The 24,179-nt window shown below is 32.3% G+C and overlaps 1 protein-coding gene across 1 annotated transcript in view; it reads left to right on the plus strand.

Moving 5' to 3' along the window:
• LOC149542228 (short-chain dehydrogenase/reductase 2-like) overlaps positions 1-23,697 on the plus strand; it is a 42,517-nt gene extending 18,820 nt beyond the window's left edge. The window contains exons 3-5 of the mRNA XM_089797240.1: positions 21,562-21,651; positions 21,789-21,962; positions 23,031-23,697. Coding sequence (XP_089653366.1) covers positions 21,562-21,651; positions 21,789-21,962; positions 23,031-23,423 — 657 coding nt within the window. The 3' untranslated portion in view covers positions 23,424-23,697. The remainder of the gene's footprint in view (positions 1-21,561; positions 21,652-21,788; positions 21,963-23,030) is intronic.
• The last annotated feature ends 482 nt before the right edge of the window (positions 23,698-24,179 follow it).

Below are 24,179 nucleotides of genomic sequence, written 5' to 3' on the forward strand. Positions count from 1 at the left end.
GGTTGGAATGTGTAGGTTTCTCACCAATGCTTAGGAGTTTGCTAACACTTGATAGTGTGTTGGTGCCGACTAGAGTTCTTGCAGATTTTCTCAATTGAGTTGAAGCATTTAATGCATGTAGCATGTGATTGTGATGTGGGTTGATCTAGGAGTTTGTGTGGAACTATTTGGGTCTTGGTTTTCTCTCCTATGTGCATTTAATTTGTGTTGTAAGCCTTTCAAGGTGTTTTGGCATTTAATATCTATTAGAGGCTGACTTGTGGCTCAACATTTATTTAATGTAAGGATTTAATTTAATTTTTAATGAACTAAGCTGAATTGTGGCTTAGTTTGGTATAAGTAAGGGCTCTTGTGGAGTCTTTAAATCATGGTCATTTATCTTAGAGAAGAGGATGAAGTGTAGGAGCAAACTTTGAAGGCTAATAGCCATGGCTTGGAAAACTAGGAGATTTCTTTGTGGGCTTATGAGAACAAGTTAAGATTTCTATAGAGGTTTCTACCAAAGTGTGGATCTGGACTAGCTAGGATTAGTGTTTGGATTGGATCTTGAGGGATCTTGTAGAACTATTATTGTAATTGATGTTGTATTTGGCTGTAACTGGGAAGGCCTTACAACTCAACACATTGCATGTAATCAATTATTTTAGGAATAAAGAGTTGTGATTTGGTATCAGATCTTTCTTTTTTTTTTTTTTTTTATTGTGTAGTTATTTTTTGGGGGCTAGGACATCTCCTTTGGGGATTCTCCTGCCTTGCACTCCATCAGTGAATATGGTGGTGTTCCTGCTATGACTATCTTGTTGGTAATATGGTCAAATAGATGTTTTGATTATTTTCATTTATGGAAATATGTATTCAACATTTTATTTATGCATTTAGAGATAAAAAATTGTCTAAGTGTTAAACAATTTGCAGCAACACAGAGAGAAGATGTGATGTGTACTAAAAACTCATTGAGAGTTAGCTTATGCTTAGTAGAGAAAGGTTTATTCTAGTGTCATGATGATGTGTACTAGTGTACAAGTGTGTATAGATAGTATATCGTGAGTTATGATTGAAATACTAGGTATAGGCATTTAACAGAGTAGAACAAAGCATAACAAAGAATTGGATTGTATGACTTGAGGAATTATTTTGGTAACAAAAATAATTACTAGGTCATGATGAGATGACTATGTGGATATTATTCTATAATTTATTTTATATAATACCAAGCATGTGAAATCATGAAGGTCGACTAAGTAGTGAATTATGAATATGAGATGTATAAGTAAAGATCTTCTCTTGCAAAGATAAGTGTGAGTGATATGATGATTTGTGCGACATATGTATGATCTATGCAATATTTGTGATTCATGTGAAGAGATGTGAACTACATCTAATGTGTGATCAGAGAAAGTGTGAAATATAATAGACAAAAAGTATTTTATGTATATCTATTCTTGTGAATAACTAAATTGTATAATTGCATGTTAGGGTAGTGGACTCTTCTTGTATACATTGTATTTGATCCACCAACTTCTAACAAGTTTGAGGTTTCTAACAAGGTCTAGTCCTCTAACAAGGACTTGAGACACTATATGTACTTCATAGACTCCTAATAGGGTCAATATCCTTAACCAGATCCTATTGTTTAGTGAATCATCTAGTGGGTATCATCCCCATTAGGGTTTTCCCTTGGCTAGGGTTTCCCTAGGTAATAAATAATGGTGTTATGAGTTCTCTATGTGTATGATTATATTTATTCTTCAACATTGTTGGTTTACTTTCATATGCAAGTTATCAAGCAATTAATAATATTCAGTTGCAGGCAAAAGTTTGTAGAATACTGATTCACCCCACCTCTCAATGTTATATATCTCTAGCAATTGGTATTAGAGCCTAGTTACTCAGAAGAAGTTTAACAACTTTAGTAAGATCCTTGAAGATATGGAGCAATTGAAGAAAAACCATGAAGAAGCTCTTGGGTTGATTGACCTTTTTACTAAAGAAAGAGAACTTGAAAGATATATATGAAGATGCAAAATTTTTTATTGGTAAACTGAAAGATAAGATTGATGATTTGAAATCTAGCAATAATCTATTGCACACACTGGTGACAATGATGAAATATGAAATCTCTAGAAATAAAAGGAGATATTGAAACATGAACTAAAAATTGTTGAACTTAAGTTGAGCCTTAAGAAAAATGGTGGAAAGAATGAACCTGAGCTCAAAATTGAGAATGTAGATCTTAGGTCCCAGTTAAGTCAAGTTACATCTAAACTAGATACTATCAAGATTGAGCATGCATAATTAGAAAAGTACAATATCATTATGAAAGGAGAATTGACATAGGCTGAGTAATAATTAGAGAAACTTTATTCTAGTAGTGAGAAGATAGATCAACAAATATTTCACTAGAGACCTTCTTATGACAAGACATGACTTGGATATTTGATTGGAGAGAAATCAACCAAGAAAGTTGAAATCAGAAGAGAACTAGATCCAATTATTGAACCTCCTAAGGAATCTAATTTGAGCAAGGTAGAATCAAGCACATCTACTAAAGTATCAAAGGAAGTTGAATTAATTGATTTGTCAGGGAAACATGATGAACCTAAGAAAATAGAGTAAGTTGATAAACCTAAGGAAGATGAACCACCGAAGGAAGTAAGACATGAGTTCAAAGGTAAATGCTTCATATGTAATGAATTTGGACATATGTAAAGAGATTCCATAGGTAAGTCTTTTAAAACCATTACTAATTTTTATTTTTATAATTATCATGGTTATGGACATAAAGTAGTAGAATGTAAGTGATGCAGAAGCATCCTAAGTGTAAGGGAAATCTTGAATCATCCAAATTTTTTTTTTCTTTTCAATCTTTTCTATTTTAATAAGGACTAGTACACAGGGTGGTTAGTATTTATGGGAACTTGCTATTTTTAGTAAGTTTGTCATATGAGCTCATAATGTTCTCATTTTCTACATAAAGGTTCATTTTAGAGTTATAAGCCTACCATAAAAATCTCATTGCTCCAACTTAAGTATCAAAGAAGTTATTGCAGATTTTTGGTGGAAAAATTTACAAAAAAATCTTTAGGCTCACTGTTGGAGGCCTTAGAGTGCTCAGATGAGGTTTGAAAACTTGATAGAAGGGTGCTTGCATGGTTTTGAGCCTGTAGATCAAGAGTTGGAGTTTCCAAAAAGTGGTAATATTAGCCAATCAGAGCAATGGTTTGAGAGTTATGGCCTTTCGAAGTTGGGCTACCAAATTTTTTTAAAATAATTGTCAAATATGTATTTGGCTAACTTTACATTTATTGTTAGTGTCTGTTAGACCTAGGTATTAAGTTTCAATGTCTAGAACCTTCCTAGGTGGCATAAACTTACCTATTTAAGGAAGGCCCAAATATTGTCTAGAACAACTCTGAGTGATAGTTTGTAGCTTGTCTTGCAAATTATTGTAATGAAGGTGCCCATGTGGGTTAGCATATTGTACTTGTGAATTCTATAATTCTACATTTGTGACACAAATAAGAAGTCCATATTTTATTCTTGCATTTTCTATTGTTTCTTTGTTTTTTGTTATGGTTTGTGGTATTAAGGGGAGTACCCTTCATTAGTAAGAAACCTAAGTTTGATGGTAATAATGCAAATAGTAGAATATTTAGGAATATTAACCCTACAGGTATTGGAAGAGGTAGATCACATAACATATCCAATTAGAAAGAGAAATCTAATGGTGAAAAGAACTAGTTTGTGTGTTACAAGTGTAACAATCCTAGACACTTTGCAAGGAATTGCAAAGAACCTAAGAATTAGAATGAAACTAATTAGAGAAGAAATGCACCTATATGTCAATTATGTAATAACTTCAAACATACATCGAGATATTGCAAAATGGATAGAAGGAACTTCAATAGGAATCCTAATAACAGGAGGAACAATAACAACATAAATGATAGAATGAATGATAATGATAGTTACAACAGTCAGATGGAAACAATTAAGGAACATGTTGATGAATTCAAGGAAGCATTTGTGATAGTGAAGGATTTAGAAAGCTCTTAAATAGTTTTGGAGGAACAATATTTTGATGCACTTGATAAGACATTAAAGTCACAGATTATTTGTGACTCATCCTACCTAAATTAAGCAACTTCAAAATAGGTAGTGCATCAATTGGTTAGAACTGATGTTAGAGAGAAAGTTGGAATTTGCACAGTTAATAGAAGGTAAAGGATATAGAGAGAAAACTATGATCAAGTGCACAAGTCTAGATATGATCTCAATGAGCAGGAATTTAAAAAACAAGCTTATTGGTAAACAAAGATAGTATTTGAATTTGTGGTCAATAAACATTTAATGCATAGTATGATTTGAAATGATTTAAGGATCACAAACAAGGTTGTACCATTTTTTCATGCAAAGTGTCTTGAGAAAATCAGAAAGTGATTTAATAGAAAATTTAAGTGCAAAGAGAAGTTTGTGAAGCACAAAGTTGTAGAAGCCCTAAAACACAATTTTAAGGTATTTTATAGAGCTAAAGTTAAGCTTTTCAGTAAATATAGTAGAATTACAATGGCTAGTCAAACCATCTATGATGTGAGTGATAGACCACAATACGTGTTCAAGAGATTCATTTGTTTCAGATTTGCATGACCCATTGGGGACATTTTCGTAAGTTCCAAAGAATGTGCTCCATGTTGGGGATATTAGAAGGTATATCAACTATAAGATTGAAAGCATATGAGATGAAGATATTCACAAAACATTGGGAACCATGTGTAACATTGACTTATCTTTGAAATCTGAGTATTCACACCCGAGTGAGTTGAACCTAGTGAACTATATATTTTATATAGAGTTTGATAATCATGATTGGACCTAAATTATTTTGCATAGGGTACATGATGATTTGTTATGTCTAGGTGATGCATAGATAGGTATTGACAATGACCTAATTCATAAGGTCAAAGGATTAAGTAATGAGGGATGTAATCCTATCAATGAGAAGTATGTAAGGAAAATGATTGAGACAAACCTGAATACTAGGTTTGATGGAAGAAACATGAAGGTAGACTCTATTGAAGAAAAAAGAGTAAAGCTATTAAGAAAGATATTAGGGTGCAAGTTCAACCATGGATCAAGGGTTAACAAGGTACTAGCTATATTTTTACATGGAACTTATGTAATGAAAGTTCAACAGAGAAAAGTTAATGTATGTGAGATTATCAGACTATAATTGTTGGATAGCATTGCCAAAGTGAAGAAAACTAAGAGTACATTTTAAAGATTTGAGTTCCTACTAACTCATTTGTTTTTCTTTGCTACAAGAAAGTTTCTTGGAATAAAAAATTGGGATAGCAACGAGTATGCAATGAAGATGGTGACCTAATGCTATAGATCTAAGTTGGAGAATGTCAAAGATGATGACATTGATTGAATGATGAAATGTTTCTAGTCAAAAGTGAAATGGAGGTATACAATACCTCCTTCAATGGTAGAGAAGTACAAGGATGAGATATGCTTCATGGTGGAGAAAGATAACACCTGTATGGAAGTTGTATTACCAAGGGCTAAGTTCATTAAACCCATGGGATATGAGATGAGCATAGAGCTCATAGAAGGGTATACATAGATCAAACTCTGATCTAAGGACACAAAGTGCCCTAGATGGGGAACCTATGAGGAGAAAATGAGAATCATTCAATGAGAACTACATGACAAGAAAAGTAAGAAGAAAGTAGAAAAGGTGATAGATTCCATCCTTAATGTATCAAGCATGAACAAAGAAGAATTCAATGAAGTCAAAGGTATTGTGATGGAAATGAAAGAAAACAAATAGTCTAAAGTGTTAGTACAAAAATACCTATTATTATTGCAGAACCTTCCAAATGTATGATAGTAGCACAACCATGTGTATAGGCCCATGTTGCACCATATGCAACAGTTGTGCAAGTGCAACTTATGAGAACAAGAAGTGATCAACCAAGGAGGCAACAAGAGGTGGAAGAAACTAAAATATAGAGGAAATCAGAGAGATTGGAGAAGGTTAAGCAAGAACCTGCACCATTATCAAAGAAAAGGGTCAAGTAGACCACTAGTGGACTAGGCAAGAGAAGGAAATCAATGTAGATCAGTGAATCTAAAAGTTTTGAGGATGAAGCTGAAGATAGGCCAGTACTGCAAGATGCATATGAAGGCAAAAAAATAGTTGGAAAGAGAGCATGGAAACCAAAGGTAGAGAATCTAAACATGAAAATAATTAATGATGAAAATTTTGTATAGTTAAACAAGTATTATAATCTGTATAGTAATATGTATAGAAGACAATTAGAAAATTCTATTGTAAGAAACATGATTTTGAGGAATAAGAAGTTTGAGAACATTTAGAATAAGATACCTGAAGTCCTATATAATATGATAATAAATAGGAGGAACATAGTATTAGAAGAAGATCTGAATTTGAGGAGTACTAAGATAAATAAACTATGTGAATTTAACTCTAAGGAGGACTCAAACATAATTTTGAAGGGTATTGAGCCCTTGCTGAGGAAAAAAGAAGAGTAATTCTTCTAATGGGAGGAAATTATGAGGATGTTAGGAAGGAGATAGAGGAGGAAATTGTTACGGTGAGTGTGCAGTCAAAGCCTAGTAGCCTAGTGTATGTGGAAGCACACACACCATCGAGTGATGAGTGAGAAGTAGAAGAGCAACACCAAACACTCTCACCACCACATATAGTTATGAGTACTAAATCCATGTAAGTGGACAATACACACATAACTGTAGATGCAAAGGAGAATCATTTTTAAGAATATGGAACAAATATTGTTGGCACTATCAACAATATAACAACTTAGTCTAGTTATGATGAAGATGAAGAAGAAGAGAAGAAGAAAGAAATAGAGAGGTTAGTAGAGGTGAAGAGGCTAGAAGAAGAGGAGAAGAGAAAGGAAGAAAGTTGAAGAGGATGCAAGAAAAAAGTAGAAAAATTGAAAGAAGGGAAGAAAAAAGTTGAGGAAGAGAAGAAGAAGACAAAATTGAAAGTAGCTACTCTTATTCCTACAGTAACTCCAATCACAACAAAAATAGTATCAGTACCATCAGATGATGATGATGATGATGATAAGAAAGGGTTAATGTACTCACTGAGCAAGTTATTCAAAAAGAATAAATCAGTAAAGTCTTTGGAGAAGACACTTACTAAAGTCTTGGATAGAATGTAGAAGATAGTCAACAAAACTATAGCTAATCCAGACTTACAGGTAAAGGCCAAGGAGCTAGTGAAGATCATTGATGAAGATTTCAGAACTCTAGTAGAAGTTGCTTCAATGCAAGAACATGCAAAGCATGATGCATTGTTGTTTGATACAGTATGCACTAATACATGTAAGAAATGACTTAAAGGAAATTGATGGAAGCATCAAAGAATTGAGAAAATACATTGATGAAGGGAAGAAATTGTATGGATAGTGCACATCATCATACATTTACCTAATTGACTTTGAGATTCAAATAAATAATAAGATGAGTGAACTTGAATCACTCACTATAAAGTTACCACTTCCAAAGACTAGCATTGATGAGTGTGGAATTGAAGTGGAGAAGATCCATAGTATGATTAGAGGCTTAAAATATGACAAGGAGAAGGCATTGAAGAGATTCTCTAGTCTTGGAGAAAATTTTTCCCCTAAGATCAGTACTTTGTAGAGGCAGCTAGAGGAATGTCTTGCAACAAAGACTTCCCTATGACAAGTTTGCATAAACTGACTTGAGCATAGTTGAAGTGACATCCTATGCACTATGCACACTAATCAGTGCTTCTAATTTTGTAAAGGAGAACTGGAAGAAGGAAGTGGACAAACTAAACCTTGTTTATGTAGATTGCTTTTCCAAGTTAACAAGTTGATCAACAATATGCTACCCAATTTTTGAGCATACAATTTTTGACACCTTTGACATTGATGTCAAAGGGGGAGTAATATGTAGAAGGAAAATTGCAAAGGGAAGTACACTTATGTACTTTTTTATTAATATAAAGGAGATATAAGGAATGTAATGATCCATCAAAAACATGAATAACGTTGTTATGTTTTGAAGGCAATTTTTTTATAGTTACTTTTATTTGTTTTGTTATGTATGACATCATTTTGGGACTTAGCCATTTTTACCAAATGTTACCATCAATGCTAAAGGGGGAGACTATTGCAAATATGGTGAGATGTAAAATTGTCTATGTGTTAGACAATTTTGCAATAGCTCAAAGAACAAATTTGATGTGTACAGATGACTCGTTGAGAGTTAGCTTATATGCAATTGAGGAAAGGTCTGTGATAGTATCATGATGATGTGTACCAATGCGTAGGTGTGTATGGACAATATGATGTGAGTTATAATTGAAATTCCATTACAAGTATTTAATAGAGTAGAACAAAGCATAACAGAGAATTGGATTGTACAACTTGAGGAATTATTTTGGTAAATTTTTTTTACCAAGTGATGATGAGCTAACTATGTAGATATTATTCCATAAGTTATTTTATATTATTCCAAGTGTGTGAAAGCATGAAGGCCAACTAAGTAGTGGATTATGAATATGAGAGGTATAAGTAAAGATCTTACCTTGCAAAGATAAGAGTGCGCGATATGATGATATGTGCGACATGTGTATGATCTATACAATATTTGTAATTGATGTGAAAAGGTGAAAACTATATCCGATGTATGATTAGAGCAAGGGAGAAATATAATAGATAGAAAGTATTGTATGAATATCTATTCTTGTGAAGAACTAAATTGTATAATTGCATGTTAGGGCAGTGGGCTCTTCTTGCATACATTATATTTGATCCACCAACTCCTAATAGGGCTGAAGAAACTCCTAACATGATTGAGGCTTCTAACAAGGCCTAGTCCTTTAACAAGGACTCAAGACACTAATATGCACTTCATAGACTCCTAATAAGGTCAATATCCTTAACGGGATCCTATTATTTAGTGAATCATCTAGTGGATATCATCACCATTGGGGTTTTCCCTTGGCTAGGGTTTCCCTAGTTAATAAATAATGGTGTTACGAGTTCTCAATGTGTATGTTTATATTTATCATTCAATATTTTTTGTTTACTTTCATATGCAATTTATAAATTAATTAACAATATTCAGTTGTGGAAAAAAGTTTGTAGAATACTGATTCACCTCCTCCTCTTAGTATTATGTATTTCTAACATATCTAACCAACCACAATCTTATTTCAAAAAGTTGCACATAACAAATAAATTAAATTCTACATAAACCAAAGAAGTCCAAAATAACAAATATGGAATATCAAATACAGAATTTGAAAAAATTTAGAATATTAAATCCATATAAAAATTCAAAATAACAAACTCCAATAGCCAAATGAGCCCTTAGTGATTGAGGGCCATGTCCAAATAAAATATGATAACAAATTAAAACAATTAGAAGAAAAGACAACATTACTGATCAGGATCAATGACTGTTATTATTTTGTCATATATAACTTTTAATTATAGTTTAAAAATGAGAACATGTGTACAAATAGCTAATCACATATGTACTTGGTGATTGGACCATTCAAGCACATCTACTAAGACATTTCATAAAGACTAGTCACACATTTAGCCACAAGTACTAACATTTTTGAGTGAGCAAATAGTGATGTAGAACATAGTGGGCATTGGGTGAATGTTTTGAAATGACACTTTTTGACTACTTTGTACTCCTCAACCTCTACAAATAGATCTATAAGTACCTACAAAATAAAATCTTGGTTTTAAGCTCTTCATTCACCTGCGAAAGCTCATCTAGAGAACTTCTATGGTTTTTTCCCTACCTTATTAAGGGGGACACAACTTCTTCTTTTTTCAATTATCTTTACAAATTTTACTAGGGAGTTTTCTTTTTAATTGCCTTTATAAAATCTACATTTTAGTTGGATAGTTAGCCACTAGGGTGATTGAGTATCTTCAATTTGCATTTCTAAAAATCTTTTATGAAAATCTCAAATCACTCTCATCTTCTCATAACATAGACTTTAAGGTCACATCATCAAATACAATACCACATCAACATATTCTTTAACAAATGTTCTCAAAACAACCAAAAAAATAACAAGACCAATTGTTGTGCAAAAGAGACATCCATACCTATGTGACACCAAATGATTAACTCCTTTTGAGACCTAAGGAATACATTTCATTAGTCATTATCTCTAATAACAACTTTAAGGTTATAACTATTAGTACAATGTTGTAAAAAAATATTGAGCATCAAATAATAAGCGTAACTATTAAATCAAATATGTTATCACAATCATTAGATAGTTATTTCTAAAAAGTTTCCTAATTTTTTTTGCATGAATCATTTTCTTTAAGAATTAAAAGATAAATAAAAATAACACAAATGAAAGTGATAAATAGCAATTTCATCAAGAAAATAGAGGTTGATAGAAATAGAAAAACTAGACTACTATCCAAGAGACCAAATAGCAATTAGAAAAAAATTGGCATTAAATAAAGGTTTACAATTTAGCTTTATTTATTTATTTAATTAGTCTTTGAATAAGAACCCGAAAGAGTTTGCAGTATAAAATGACAAGAATTTACTCACCATAAGGTCAAATTGAAATGAGTAAGAAGTATAGGAGATTTTTACTTTTAATTTGAAATAGAAAAATCTTAATTCTTTATTTTTGTGTAATTTTATTATTATTTGTAATTGAAAATATAATATATTAGTTTTAATTTTTTTGTTTTGAAATAGATTCTATAGTGCAAGAAAACTTTATTTGCAAATTGAAAAATTAAACGTCTTTATTTCTATTTTTTAGTATAAGAAATCATTGTTTATGATTTGAAATAAAATATCTTAATCTATATCCTTTAGTGTGAGTTTGATTCTTAGTAATGTTTGAAAATTAAAACAATCAGATCTCAAACACATTAAGTGAGAACTCATAAGAGCTTGTCTAACTTCTATATGTTCTATTGATTGTCATTGAAATTTATCTCAAATTGCTAATTCACAAAGGTATATTATCATCCATACTCATAACAACAACTATATGTGTCCTTGATGACCATTAAACTCCACTTATAAAATAAAAAGAATTGAGTTGGGTGGGAATGATAATGACTATCCAAGTGTAACGTTGTGGTTGATATTCTCTTTATTTAAGTGTTGCTTTATTTAACCATACAATAATATTATATGAAGACGAACACTCGTGCTATAACACTGACACTGAAATGGAAACATTAACACTATTTGAGTTATGTTGAGCTTTTCTTTGTTTGTTTTGCTTTCACTTTATCATTTTCCTTTGAGCAATAAGGGTGACTCTTTTGACTAGAGAAGTGAGGGCTAGGGGCATGATCTTTTATTTGTTTTCTACTTGCTGGTTAAGTTCCAATGATCTAAAGCATACATATAAAAGGAGTATCCACTATAAGAGCCTCTATCTCGTATTGGATGGCCATGTGTACCTCGAATAATTTTATATGGATACTATAATGAGGTTAGTTCTACTCCTTGATTGTTTGACTGAATTGTCTATGCTATAGTATAACACTAATGCTCAATGTTAGTATACTTAGCACACTTCTATCTTAGGTTACAAATGTTAGATTAGGCGAAAAACTAATCTCCCAAGAACACTTGCATGCATAACCCTGTCACATGGATGAAGCAAAGAACAGAGGCAAGAAAAAATCAAGGAGGCCAAAAAGCCAGATCCATCTTATGGACATGTAAAGAGCAATATCTCATATAATCCAATAAGTGAATCTTTTAAAATACAAAGAGGTGAATCCTTATAAAGGAATCACGAAACCCGAAAAGGGAAACTAAAGCCTAAAAAAGCTAGGGTTGCACAATATAATTAATAAAATATTAATTATATGCACCTACAAGATAGCTTAAGAAAACTAGAGTAATAGGCAACTTAATTAATTAAATCAAAGTGATTTAATTAATAAGTTAGAAAAAATAATTACTCTAACACCCCCCCTTAAGTGAAGCTTGGGAGGAAGCTAACCTAGCACAGCTATGAAAGAGAATTGGGTCCCGGCAACAAGGCCAGATCAGGTACCCAATCACAACAAAATCTCTATAAAGAGGAGAAATAGAGAAAACCACATGGGAAAAACCCTACTCCAAAAAGAGATAGCGAAGAATGTTCCAGAAGAAGGAACAAAGAGATCAGAAGAGAATCATTGAAGCATGAAGAACCGCAAAACTCTGTCAAAATGCTGATCTGTAGAACCTCCATGGAAATAGAAGGCACGAACCATCAACCAAAGGAACCTCCATGGAAATAGAAGGCACAAACCATCAACCAAAGAAGCATAGAACAACAATATAACCTCCCCTTAAGGCAGGTGAGGTGACAGGCAGCTGAAAAGATGGGCCAAAAATCTCCTACAACACAGGAGCCAAACACATCGAGAGTGAGGTACAAACACAAACAAAGGCACGTGTCATTGACACTGCATGAGGAATTAGAGAAAGAGGGCCTATAAGTGGCAAACAACTATCCCCCCCATGGCATTTTATATAATAGTGCGAGTACAACTAATCACAATGATGAAAAACTAATCTCCCAAGAACACTTGCATGCATAACCCTGTCACATAGATGAAGCAAAGAACAGAGGCAAGAAAAAATCAAGGAGGCCAAAAAGCCAGATCCATCTTATGGACATGTAAAGAGCAATATCTCATATAATCCACTTATAGGCCCTCTTTCTCTAATTCCTCATGCAGTGTCGATGACACGTGCCTTTGTTTGTGTTTGTACCTCACTCTCGATGTGTTTGGCTCCTGTGTTGTAGGAGATTTTTGGCCCATCTTTTCAGCTGCCTGTCACCTCACCTGCCTTAAGGGGAGGTTATATTGTTGTTCTATGCTTCTTTGGTTGATGGTTCGTGCCTTCTATTTCCATGGAGGTTCCTTTGGTTGATGGTTCGTGCCTTCTATTTCCATGGAGGTTCTACAGATCAGCATTTTGACAGAGTTTTGCGGTTCTTCATGCTTCAATGATTCTCTTCTGATCTCTTTGTTCCTTCTTCTGGAACATTCTTCGCTATCTCTTTTTGGAGTAGGGTTTTTCCCATGTGGTTTTCTCTATTTCTCCTCTTTATAAAGATTTTGTTGTGATTGGGTACCTGATCTGGCCTTGTTGCCGGGACCCAATTCTCTTTCATAGCTGTGCTAGGTTAGCTTCCTCCCAAGCTTCACTTAAGGGGGGGGTGTTAGAGTAATTATTTGTTCTAACTTATTAATTAAATCACTTTGATTTAATTAATTAAGTTGCCTATTACTCTAGTTTTCTTAAGCTATCTTGTAGGTGCATATAATTAATATTTTATTAATTATATTGTGCAACCCTAGCTTTTTTAGGCTTTAGTTTCCCTTTTCGGGTTTCGTGATTCCTTTATAAGGATTCACCTCTTTGTATTTTAAAAGATTCACTTATTAGATTATATGAGATATTGCTCTTTACATGTCCATAAGATGGATCTGGCTTTTTGGCCTCCTTGATTTTTTCTTGCCTCTGTTCTTTGCTTCATCCATGTGACAGGGTTATGCATGCAAGTGTTCTTGGGAGATTAGTTTTATATAATAGTGCGAGTACAACTAATCACAATGATGAAAAGGATCCCGAAACGCAAGAGTGGCACTTTATCTCAGTGCGTTGCATAAAAATGCTTACAATGAATATCAACAATGATCAGAAAAAATATAAGGCTAAAACAACAAAAGGTAAAGCCCAAAACGAAGCAACTGAAGCAACAAAATCGATCTCCGGGCCTGAAACAAACAAAATATCCACCAGAATGCTAAAACGCAAAAGATTGAATAAGATGTGCTTGGAACAGAATCTAGAACAACAACTAGCATCACTGGAAAGAGCACAAAAAGATCTTTCCAGCGATATAAAGAAGTCCAAAATCGGAGATCGGATGCTCAAGATACGCCTCCCGGAGTGCAAAATAGAACATCCGGCTTTGACTACCAAAACAGGCAACCAAACTGCATCAAAACTCAAAAAAGCCTGCACTAATATCTCTGTCTCGGAACCAGCTTTCCGGCGCATTTTTCGGATCAAAAAAATACGTCTGTATGCTCAAGTTACGGAGAAAAAACCACCAGGCCCTCTGAAATGCATCAAAAATTATTTTTTTTAATAAAAAAATAATAAAAAAAACAAAAAAACTCCACCACCACCGCACCGCCAGCAGAGCGGAGGTTGGGTGGTGGGAGGGCGGAGCGGAGGCCACCACGGGCGGGGCTGCGGTGGGGCCGCGGCGGGAACCGTCGGCGGAGCCGCTGCGGGCCGCTGGCAGACTGCCAGCAGTGACCGCTAGTGGCTCCGCTGCGGTTTCTTAACCGCGGCGGCTTAAAACAGCCGCAAATAAAAATTTTTTGCAATTTTTTTTGATTTTGACGCCTTGAAACGCGTGTAGGGGGCCGTACGGCCCTGTCGGACAAAAAAATTTGCCTCCCAGACCAACGGTGTCCAAAATGGACAAATTTTATATGGATTTTGACTGCAAACGGCCTTCCGAATCCAATGGAAGCATCCGTTTGAGCCCAAAGTGCTCCAAATTTTTTTTTTTTTTGCAATAAGTGCAAAAAAGTTGTTCGTACAGCCTCCCACTGCTCCGAAAAATGCAGCTTTTGAAACGCTTCAACAAACCACGAACAGCAAGCAGCAAGCTGGCTCTGATACCATGTTAGGTTAGGTGAAAAACTAATCTCCCAAGAACACTTGCATGCATAACCCTGTCACATGGATGAAGCAAAGAACAGAGGCAAGAAAAAATCAAGGAGGCCAAAAAGCCAGATCCATCTTATGGACATGTAAAGAGCAATATCTCATATAATCCAATAAGTGAATCTTTTAAAATACAAAGAGGTGAATCCTTATAAAGGAATCACGAAACCCGAAAAGGGAAACTAAAGCCTAAAAAAGCTAGGGTTGCACAATATAATTAATAAAATTTTAATTATATGCACCTACAAGATAGCTTAAGAAAACTAGAGTAATAGGCAACTTAATTAATTAAATCAAAGTGATTTAATTAATAAGTTAGAACAAATAATTACTCTAACAACAAACACGAGGGTTGCTACAGATAGGATACTTAATGATTATTGAGCATAAGAAGGATCTCTTGTGTATCAAGTGCATCTGCATGCAAGAAATTTTTGGTTATCCTATCTTTTATGCTTTGATTCTTATGTTCGTTTGTTACATTAAAAGGGACAAATATTTTGGTCATTTTGACTTCTTGTGCCTTAATGCTTACATTTAATCCTGACAAAACTAAGACACATGTCATATTTATATTCTCATGATTGCAATGTCAATGTGAATTGTATGACATTCATGGGTCTAACTAAAAGCTCTATGATGAAAATTATATCTTATGGGTTCATTAGCCAAGCCCTAGGGATTGCATCTAGCATAGGATTGCATTTCATATTAGACTTGTATTATGAAATAATTTTGGTAAGTCATTTGATTACAGTTCTTGACTTTAGAGGAAGAAGACTTCTCATACATCACATTTTCATCATAACTGTTGGAATTATAGATGAAGTAATTGAGAGGGGGGGTGAATTAGTTACCAAAAAAACAAATCTTGATACCTTAGATGTCTTAAATAACTAGTTACTGATGTCACTCAGTAGATTAACTTGTTACTAAACTTTAAGCATTCATAATTCTTAGCATGCATGCAAAAGTAAATAACAAGAACACAAGAGACACCAGATTTATCGTAGAAACCCAATATGGAAAAAACCACAAAGTAACTAGCTACCAATTTTCACTCTTCTGAAGTGAGTCCTATTAGGAGCCAACTTGGTTAAAGGTTACAATACACATTGTTACGTGTGACCTTGTTAGATGATTTAATCACCCTATTAGGAGTGGCCTTGCTAGAGGTCTTTAGAAAAATTCAACTGAACTATCACCTTGTTAGAAGATTTACAAAATGGTTGCTAAACCAACTATGTTAAGAGATTTTGAAATCACTGCTACAATGGTTAGAAAGTAACAATGAATTGACCTGAATATGATGCAACTAAATTTGCTAATTATAGATCTCTATTCTCCACCAATAGATCCTCCTTGATCAAATATAGCTTTGCTACTCCTCAATGATCACTGATCATCCTTCAAAATTCGCTTTCACAATAATCAATCCTTCTTCACATTTATTTCACATCAAATCTATCACACACTTAGAATTCACAACTTGACCTCTTATAAATACCATTTAGATTATCAAGTCGGTTCATTCACAAGTTATATTTACCAATAAACGATACATCAGTCGGCTACAAATATTACATTAAACAAATAAACTTTATTTCACAAAATAATGAAATCCTTCATTGGCCGACCCTACTCGGTAAGCACTACTCTAGAAAAAATTTCCTGAGTTAACCAACTCAACTTGGTTAACACTAAAAAATTTGCAAAATCCTTTGGCTGTTGAGTGAACTTGGTAATAATTCAATTTCCTTTCCTAACCATGAGAGCTCAATAAGAATTGCTTTCTGCACTATTTTCCTTTGATGATCGAGTGTGCTCGGTAACAATTGTCTACACAAGGTAAAATCTGAGAACACTCGGTAGACACTGTAAACCTTCTTTGCTAACCTTATGAGCTCAGTAGACTCTGTCTTTTGCCTTGCTGACCAACTAATCTTAGTAGACTCTATCTGATAATTGATATGACATTTTTGTAACATCAAAGAAAATACACAATTGAACAATTATATCCAACACATAACTATACAAATGATTGATTAATCACCCTCTTGGCTAATTTGACTACTCTAAACTCATTTTTAGGATCAAAATCAAAATCTGACATACACAACTCAAAATTGTGTTTTCAAATTTTAGGACTAATGTGATCGAACTCTTGTGTAGTCCATATTTTTGATGCAATATGCATCTCAACATCTTATCCTATCAATATTTTCGCAATGTTCTCAATTTTTACATTAAAAGTGAACTTTGGTCAACTAAGGTCAAACTTGGTCAAATGGACCTCAAAATCACTCAAAATCAACTAAAAAATTTCTTTGTGCTCTTCTGATCTATTCTACATTCTTCTGAATCTCTAATCACTTTAGTGTCTTCTAATCTATGGTTCCACATCACTATTCTGGTGTGTCATCTTTTCATTTCGCTCCCAAGGGGGCAGGATGATTACATCATTGAATATTTCAAAATCAGCTTCAACTTAATCTGATCATAATGTCCTAATCGCTAGGGACATCTCATCACTTGGGACATCCTTATTCCCTTTATCTGGCATCATATGTCATCTATCTCATCTTTTGGTTAGCTGATCACACTTATAACAATCCATATCATAGTTCGATGGACATGTATCTAGGTGTTGTATTTGGACTCCTAAGGATCAAGACTCGTTCTAGGGATAATCCTATGACTCATGATTAGGTCTTGTTATATTTATTTATGGACTAGTATTCAGGTGTTCTATCTAAACTCTAGAGCATTAAGCTTCGTTCTAGAGATAATTTTAAGCTTTCCTTCAATCCTATTTAATGGATAGGTATCAGAGCATTCTAACCCTGCTTCCTGAGGATTAAGGTCCCTTTTGAGGATAAGCCTATGAATTGTGATTGATCTTGTCCTACGTTTATGGATAAGTATCAAAGTGTTTTACTTAGACTCCTCAGGACTAAGCTTCATTTTAGGGATATTCCTACAGTTTATGAAAAGTATTTATTGTCATCTTTTAATGGATAGGTATTGGGGCATTCTAACCGTGACTCTTGAGGACTAAGTCTCATTCTAAGAACAATCCTATGAATCATGAAAATCTTTGTTCTTTTAGACTGGTATCTAGGTGTTCTATCTGAACTCCAGAAGGTTAAGCTTTCTTCTGGAGATAACCTAAAAAGTCTCATCAATTGGTTTTCATATCATTAGCCCCAGAGACAACCTCAGTTCTTGTTCTATGGCTCATACTTTTGATTATTCTTTGAATCAATGTATTACTCGCACATCAATTCAAAGAGGTGCAAATGTAATACCCCAAAATTGGCACCTTGTCATTCTAAACCAATTTCATTGCTTTATTCTCAATATCAATCTCGTAATTATAAAGTCCTATTGCATGAGGCATTTTTGAGAAATTGTCTTTAATTGACCTAAGTGTCAAATATAGAAAACCCTTAATCTATATTAATCACAAATCTTATTTAATTCATAAACATTGACTTAAATTGACTAAATTAACCTTTTAATTGAATTAATTGAATTAAAAGTCCTAGTGCTTTAATTAAATTAAATTCACCCATTTTAGCTAATACACAATAGGAATTAAATATAGTTAATTAAATAATATCTTCTCATTTCAATTATTGAATTTAAATAATTATTTAAGAAAATAATCAAATATGAGGTAATATTTAATTAAATCTTCAAATATCTTCCAAAGATCTCATCTTGAGTTCAAAAAATGGAAACTTTGAGTTAACTTAAAAAGAAAGGAAAATAAACCAGTTAAGTAACTCTCAACTGAATCTTATTTCCTAAAATGTCTCAAAAGCTCCCTCTTTGATAGAAGCTTTCTTTTTGAAGTCAACTTTGAATCGATCTCAACCTTTCATTCAGATCAATCTTGACCATTGATTTATTTAGATTTCTATAAAAGGGACTTTCTACCTCTCCTTCAATTTGAGTAATTAAATTATGCCAAATTCATGCTAGATTATTGTACATTAAATTTCTTAGATTGTTAATAGTTTTTCATTCTAGCTTTTAGTTGCATTCATGCTAAACTAGAATTTTGTTTACTTATCTATATTAATAGTTTCTTTTCATATCATTCTAGATTTATTCATACTTACTTGCATTGAAAATACAAAAATATAGATGCATTCATTCAAATACTTCATTCTAGTATTGGTTTATGGCTTATTGAACTCTTGATTCTGAGAGCAATTAGAAAACCCCATCTAGATAGGAACCAATAGGTCACATTGTGCAGACGTTCAAGATGAACAATCTAATTTTCATTCTTGGATGAACCTCACAAATAATGACTATGTTGAAGTGTGTGTCTAATTGATTGTAGAACTTGTGGAGTTGAATGGAGATTACTTGTTCATTCCAAGAATATATTTTTCAGTTTATTAGATGATTGACAATGCCCTTTACTTCAGTAGTCAAGACTAGAATCAATTGTTGTAAGGACATTTATTTTCTATTAGTGATATTGATAAAGATTTAGGCATATCAAAGAAGAAAAAATCAATAGGGAAGGAAAATAGGGCATTTTATGGTTCACCACTAGGTTTCTTTGATCACATGTTTCCTCATAGTTATCCAAACTCAAGGGAACAATATCACAATAAGGAGGCCTATTGTGAATTAGAAGACGAAACTTATTTTCTTGATTCTTAAGGAATCCTCCATCTATAATCACGGTGGCATATTTAGCAACATTTAATCTAGAGAAAGAGTGTGCTATGTGTTTGAGTTAATAGGAATAATATAGAGATGGTTGTCATGATTGTGTTGTTGAATTTTTTTAGAAAGAGGACTAGTTGACAAGGACTATTTTGGGACCTTAAAAGTCAAAGTTAAATTATGAGTGAATCATTATTATTCTTGATTTAGTAAACTAGATATTTTAGATAGTTTATTTTTATCACTGTGAATTATTATTTGACTTGGCAATTATGGAGGTATTATTTGTTTGAATATGATGTAGTTGGCTATACTATTACCTAGTTGTTGTGGTGAGGCATCTTTGGTCCCACATAATGTGGTCTTAGATAAGTTATCCATCTCTTCTACAATATAAGAAACAAAAACTAGGTTAAATATAGGTATAATGGCTTCAAATTTGGGGCCAAAAAGGCATGGATCTAGGTATAGGTTTCAAATGAGAATTATTTTGATGCACGAGCTTATGGTTGAACACATTGAAAATGCAAGCTATTAAAAAATTCCAATCTATTTTTTCATCAAATGACCCAGATACATTTATTTGAATATTTATTTTAGGAATAATCTAGAAGCAAGAACAAGGAATACAAACTCTGCTTAGACATGGGCAAGAGCCTACAACAAAATGGTAACTTGCAAGCCTCTCATGTAAGAGGTCTTGAGTTTGAGTCCACTCAAACTTAAAACATAATTATAACTAATCTTAAAAAATAATAATAATTAATCTAGGCTTCATCCCATTACTTATTAAAAACAAAAAAGAACTCAACTTAGATATGAGACAAAGACATTAGACATGTGAAAATATACATCATCTTCAACACCTTAATAACTCTAGATCCTAGCCCTTATTTTTTTAGAAAATTTGATTAATTTGTAAAAAGTGTTTAAAGTTCATTGCGTGCCCTTTAAATATAATTTAATTATTCTTAATATGAATTAATCTCTAACATCTAGTATCTCACTAGGGAGATGTAATTTAGAATACCATTTCCTTCACTACCTCTTTTAATAAATTAAATTAGATGAATTTTGACTCAAGTGATATACATGATCTTTGAGCTTGTTCCCATGCATAATAGGAAGTCAATATTTTTTTATAGTTTGGCACATTCTACTTAATCATCATCTAGTTTAATGGTAAAAAAATCAATACAACTTTTCTTGTTTTCAAAGGGTTGCACGAAATTCCAATGGATGAAACAAAATGATAAAATAATATATTACCATGAATAATGCTAGAGATGGTGGACACGAGAATAAAAGGTATTTGGAGAATCTAGATGTATACTGAGCAAAAGGATCGAAGATTAAAGTGTGTGCACCTGATAAAGAGTGCTAGTATCATTACGACACAAATTGAGTGATTCAGAACCTTATAAACAAGTGCCACATAGTGGCTTGTATTTGCGGTAAGTCATAGTAGTTTAATTAAGTAAAATAAAATATTTATCATTATAAATAATTTCATTGTAATTTTTTAAAACCTATTTTGTATTTAAATATTATTAAATAATATAGTTATAGCATAGATGTATGTTAATTTATGTTAGTGTATCATTAAATAAATTATAAGTTATATTGTATAGTAGTGTATTAATATTTTATCTAAATTAAAAGATTATTAAATATTTTTTTACTTTTATATGTTTATATATTTGTGCATCCAAAAATATAGCCTTATAATACTTAAATATATTTTTACTATACATTAGCCTTAGAATAGGGTAGTGCTTCCTATAAATTTGCTCCAACAAGATCCAAATATTTGAGCCAAAGTAAAATAATTTTATTTATTTTAAAAATTAAAAATATCACTCGTAATAACAAATGCAATATATTGCCTATGACAAACACAATAAAATTAGATGAATCATTTAATATTAAAAAAAACTCTATTCTAATAAATTTCTAATGTAAAGTTTCCTAATTTATAGTTGCATTCAAAAACATATATTTAATCAAATTAAATGTAATAGACTTCCATTTCCTTTTGGAAGTTTGTAGTTTTCTCTAACTAACTTTGTTTGGTTTGTGCAGGTTAATAATGCTGCTGTAATGGGTTCCTTCATTGACATGGAGGTTGTTATGACTGTCCTCAAAGATATAGACCCTGCGAGCGTTTCATTCGTAAGAAGTTAACTTCACAACTCAATTGTTTTGTAGCATATTACTCAATTGTTTTTTAAGCATACTAGTCAATTGTTTTTTTTTGAAGCATACTTCACTTGTCAAAAAAATTTATATTATCATTTTCTGTTTTACAGAACCACCCTATTTTCGCCAAAGTATTGGTAACCAACTATGAATTGTCAAAAACTTGCTTCCAAATAAATTACTATGGAACAAAAAGAATCACTGAAGCATTACTACCATTGTTCCGAAAAACTCTTGTTGGAGCTCGCATGGTGAATGTGTCCTCAGAGGGTGGATTGATACAGGTATAACTATCTTGTTTTTATCTTCAATATTTTTTATAAAGATTAATGTTTAGGTAACCTCAGTTTTTCTTCATTGTAAATATTTTTAATTATGTTTTGAATTGGAGGATTCAAATTTATACAAGGAATTCATAAAAACTATCTGTTATAATAAAAAATACATAAAAAATATCGAGAGACATAAGGTAACAATAAATTATTACATTTGAAAAAATAAATTAATTGGAACAATTTTAGAATAATGATTTAAAATTTTTTTACATTGATTTTTTATTATTACACTTTGGCAGCGGGAATACAACAGAATAGGCATATGTAAATTCTTAAAATTCTGAATGTTTGGAAGCATCAAATTGGAATAGGAATAGGAATAAAATAAGACTATGTATTCCAATTTTGATTCAAAAATGGGCATTTGCAATTCTACCTAAATAGGTGGAATTGGAATACGTATTCTTATTCCAATTTTATTTATTTTAGAAAACATTTTTTTTTGGGTCCCATCAAGAATAAGCATATGCACCCCCATTTTCTATTTGAGAATAAGTATTCTGTTCCCATATTTGTATTCCCTCAGCCAAAAGAACCCTCTACTTTTTAGAAAATATAATCATTTCAAATGCTTAATATTTAGCTGTTATAAAGACTTAAAAGATAAAAATCTCATACAAAATACTATACTTCATTATTGTAGGATCAAGAGACATAAGACAATGACAAACATGAAAAAATAAAACTGATGAACTATTTCCATAATTATAAGTTAGCAATTTGATACATTTTGAATTTTGAATTTTTGTCTCAAATTGATGTTCTCTAGAACATTTATAATTCTGATTGCCTTCAACCCTTCAAATTCTTAATAACTTAGCTGTTATAAATATTAGAAATTCAATATAAAATGCTGATTTTAATATCAAGTTTATTCATAAAGTATAAAACATTATTACAAAATCACTTAATTATAGAACTCCGAGAAATAGAACCACCACCTTTTAAAGCAATTTAAATCCATAATAGATCAGCGAGTGCTTTATTTTGACATGGGTTTTCTTTTGTTAATTACAGTGGATAAGGAATGATTCTCTTAGAGAGGAGCTTTCAGATTTTTCAAAGATTTCAGAGGAGTTCATTGATAAGATGATTGAAGGCTTTTTAGATGACATGAAAAAGGATCAGTTGGAATCAAAGGGTTGGCCATTATTGAATCCTTCATATTGTGTGTCAAAGCTTGCATTAAACTTATATACTCGCTTGCTAGTTCAAAAGTTATCAGTCAATGAAGAGAAGAAGATTTATGTGAATAATGTACATCCGGGAGTAGTTCAAACAGACATGACCAATCACCTGACAGGAATTCCCGCTTCTGAAGGAGCAGAGAATTGTGTAAGGTTAGCTTTATTTTTGCCTCATGGAGTCTCTGGCCAGTTTTATTTGATGAAGGAACCCCATTCATTTTAAGGCCAAATTTGCTTTGCGATAAATTCATGTCATTTTTATGATGGCATGAAAACCAAAGTTTCAAGAATGGGATTTGTGATCTTGGTGGCTGAAAAGTTTGATTTATGAACAGTTGGATCCAAAGCTCATTGCTTATGTAGTCTTTTTCACTTTTCATCAATTCTTCCAGCAGACTATGTTATATGTTTAATTTATATATTTTGACTACTTCAACTTGTATCTTCAAGCAAAGTACAATCTAATATTGAAGATTTTGAATTCATCAGTAGGAAAATTGAAAGCTAAACGTTAGTATACGGTGCTAGAGTTTCAAATTTATATCAATTTTTGACATGACCATTTTGAGATATGAACAGTTAGCTTATTATGTGTTTGAAGTTTACTATTTGTATAGTTGTAATATTTGAAATTTTATAATTATATTTCATGAAATTCAATAAAATGATATTTTGATAGGTATTTTGTTTTGAGATTTGTTTAATTTTTAATTTTTTTTAACATATTTATTTTAATTTATATGTGTTTTAATATATTTAATTTATTATAGTATTATTTTTATATTTTTATAAACATTTATCTAATTATCTCAACTTTTAATTCACACTTATTTCCAATTATAATATTTAATTTTGTAATGATTGATTACATTTTGGAGGAATTCAAGCTTGAGCTAAAGTAATTATAAAAAAAGACATAAAGCTGTAAATGTCAATCTTTATTGCCTTTTTCACTTGTTTTTATGAATTGATTTGGTAC

This window comes from Cupressus sempervirens, chromosome 8 (genome assembly GCF_028749045.1).
Source record: "Cupressus sempervirens isolate cs-2001-9-10 chromosome 8, ASM2874904v1, whole genome shotgun sequence".
NCBI classification, from domain to species: domain Eukaryota; kingdom Viridiplantae; phylum Streptophyta; class Pinopsida; order Cupressales; family Cupressaceae; genus Cupressus; species Cupressus sempervirens.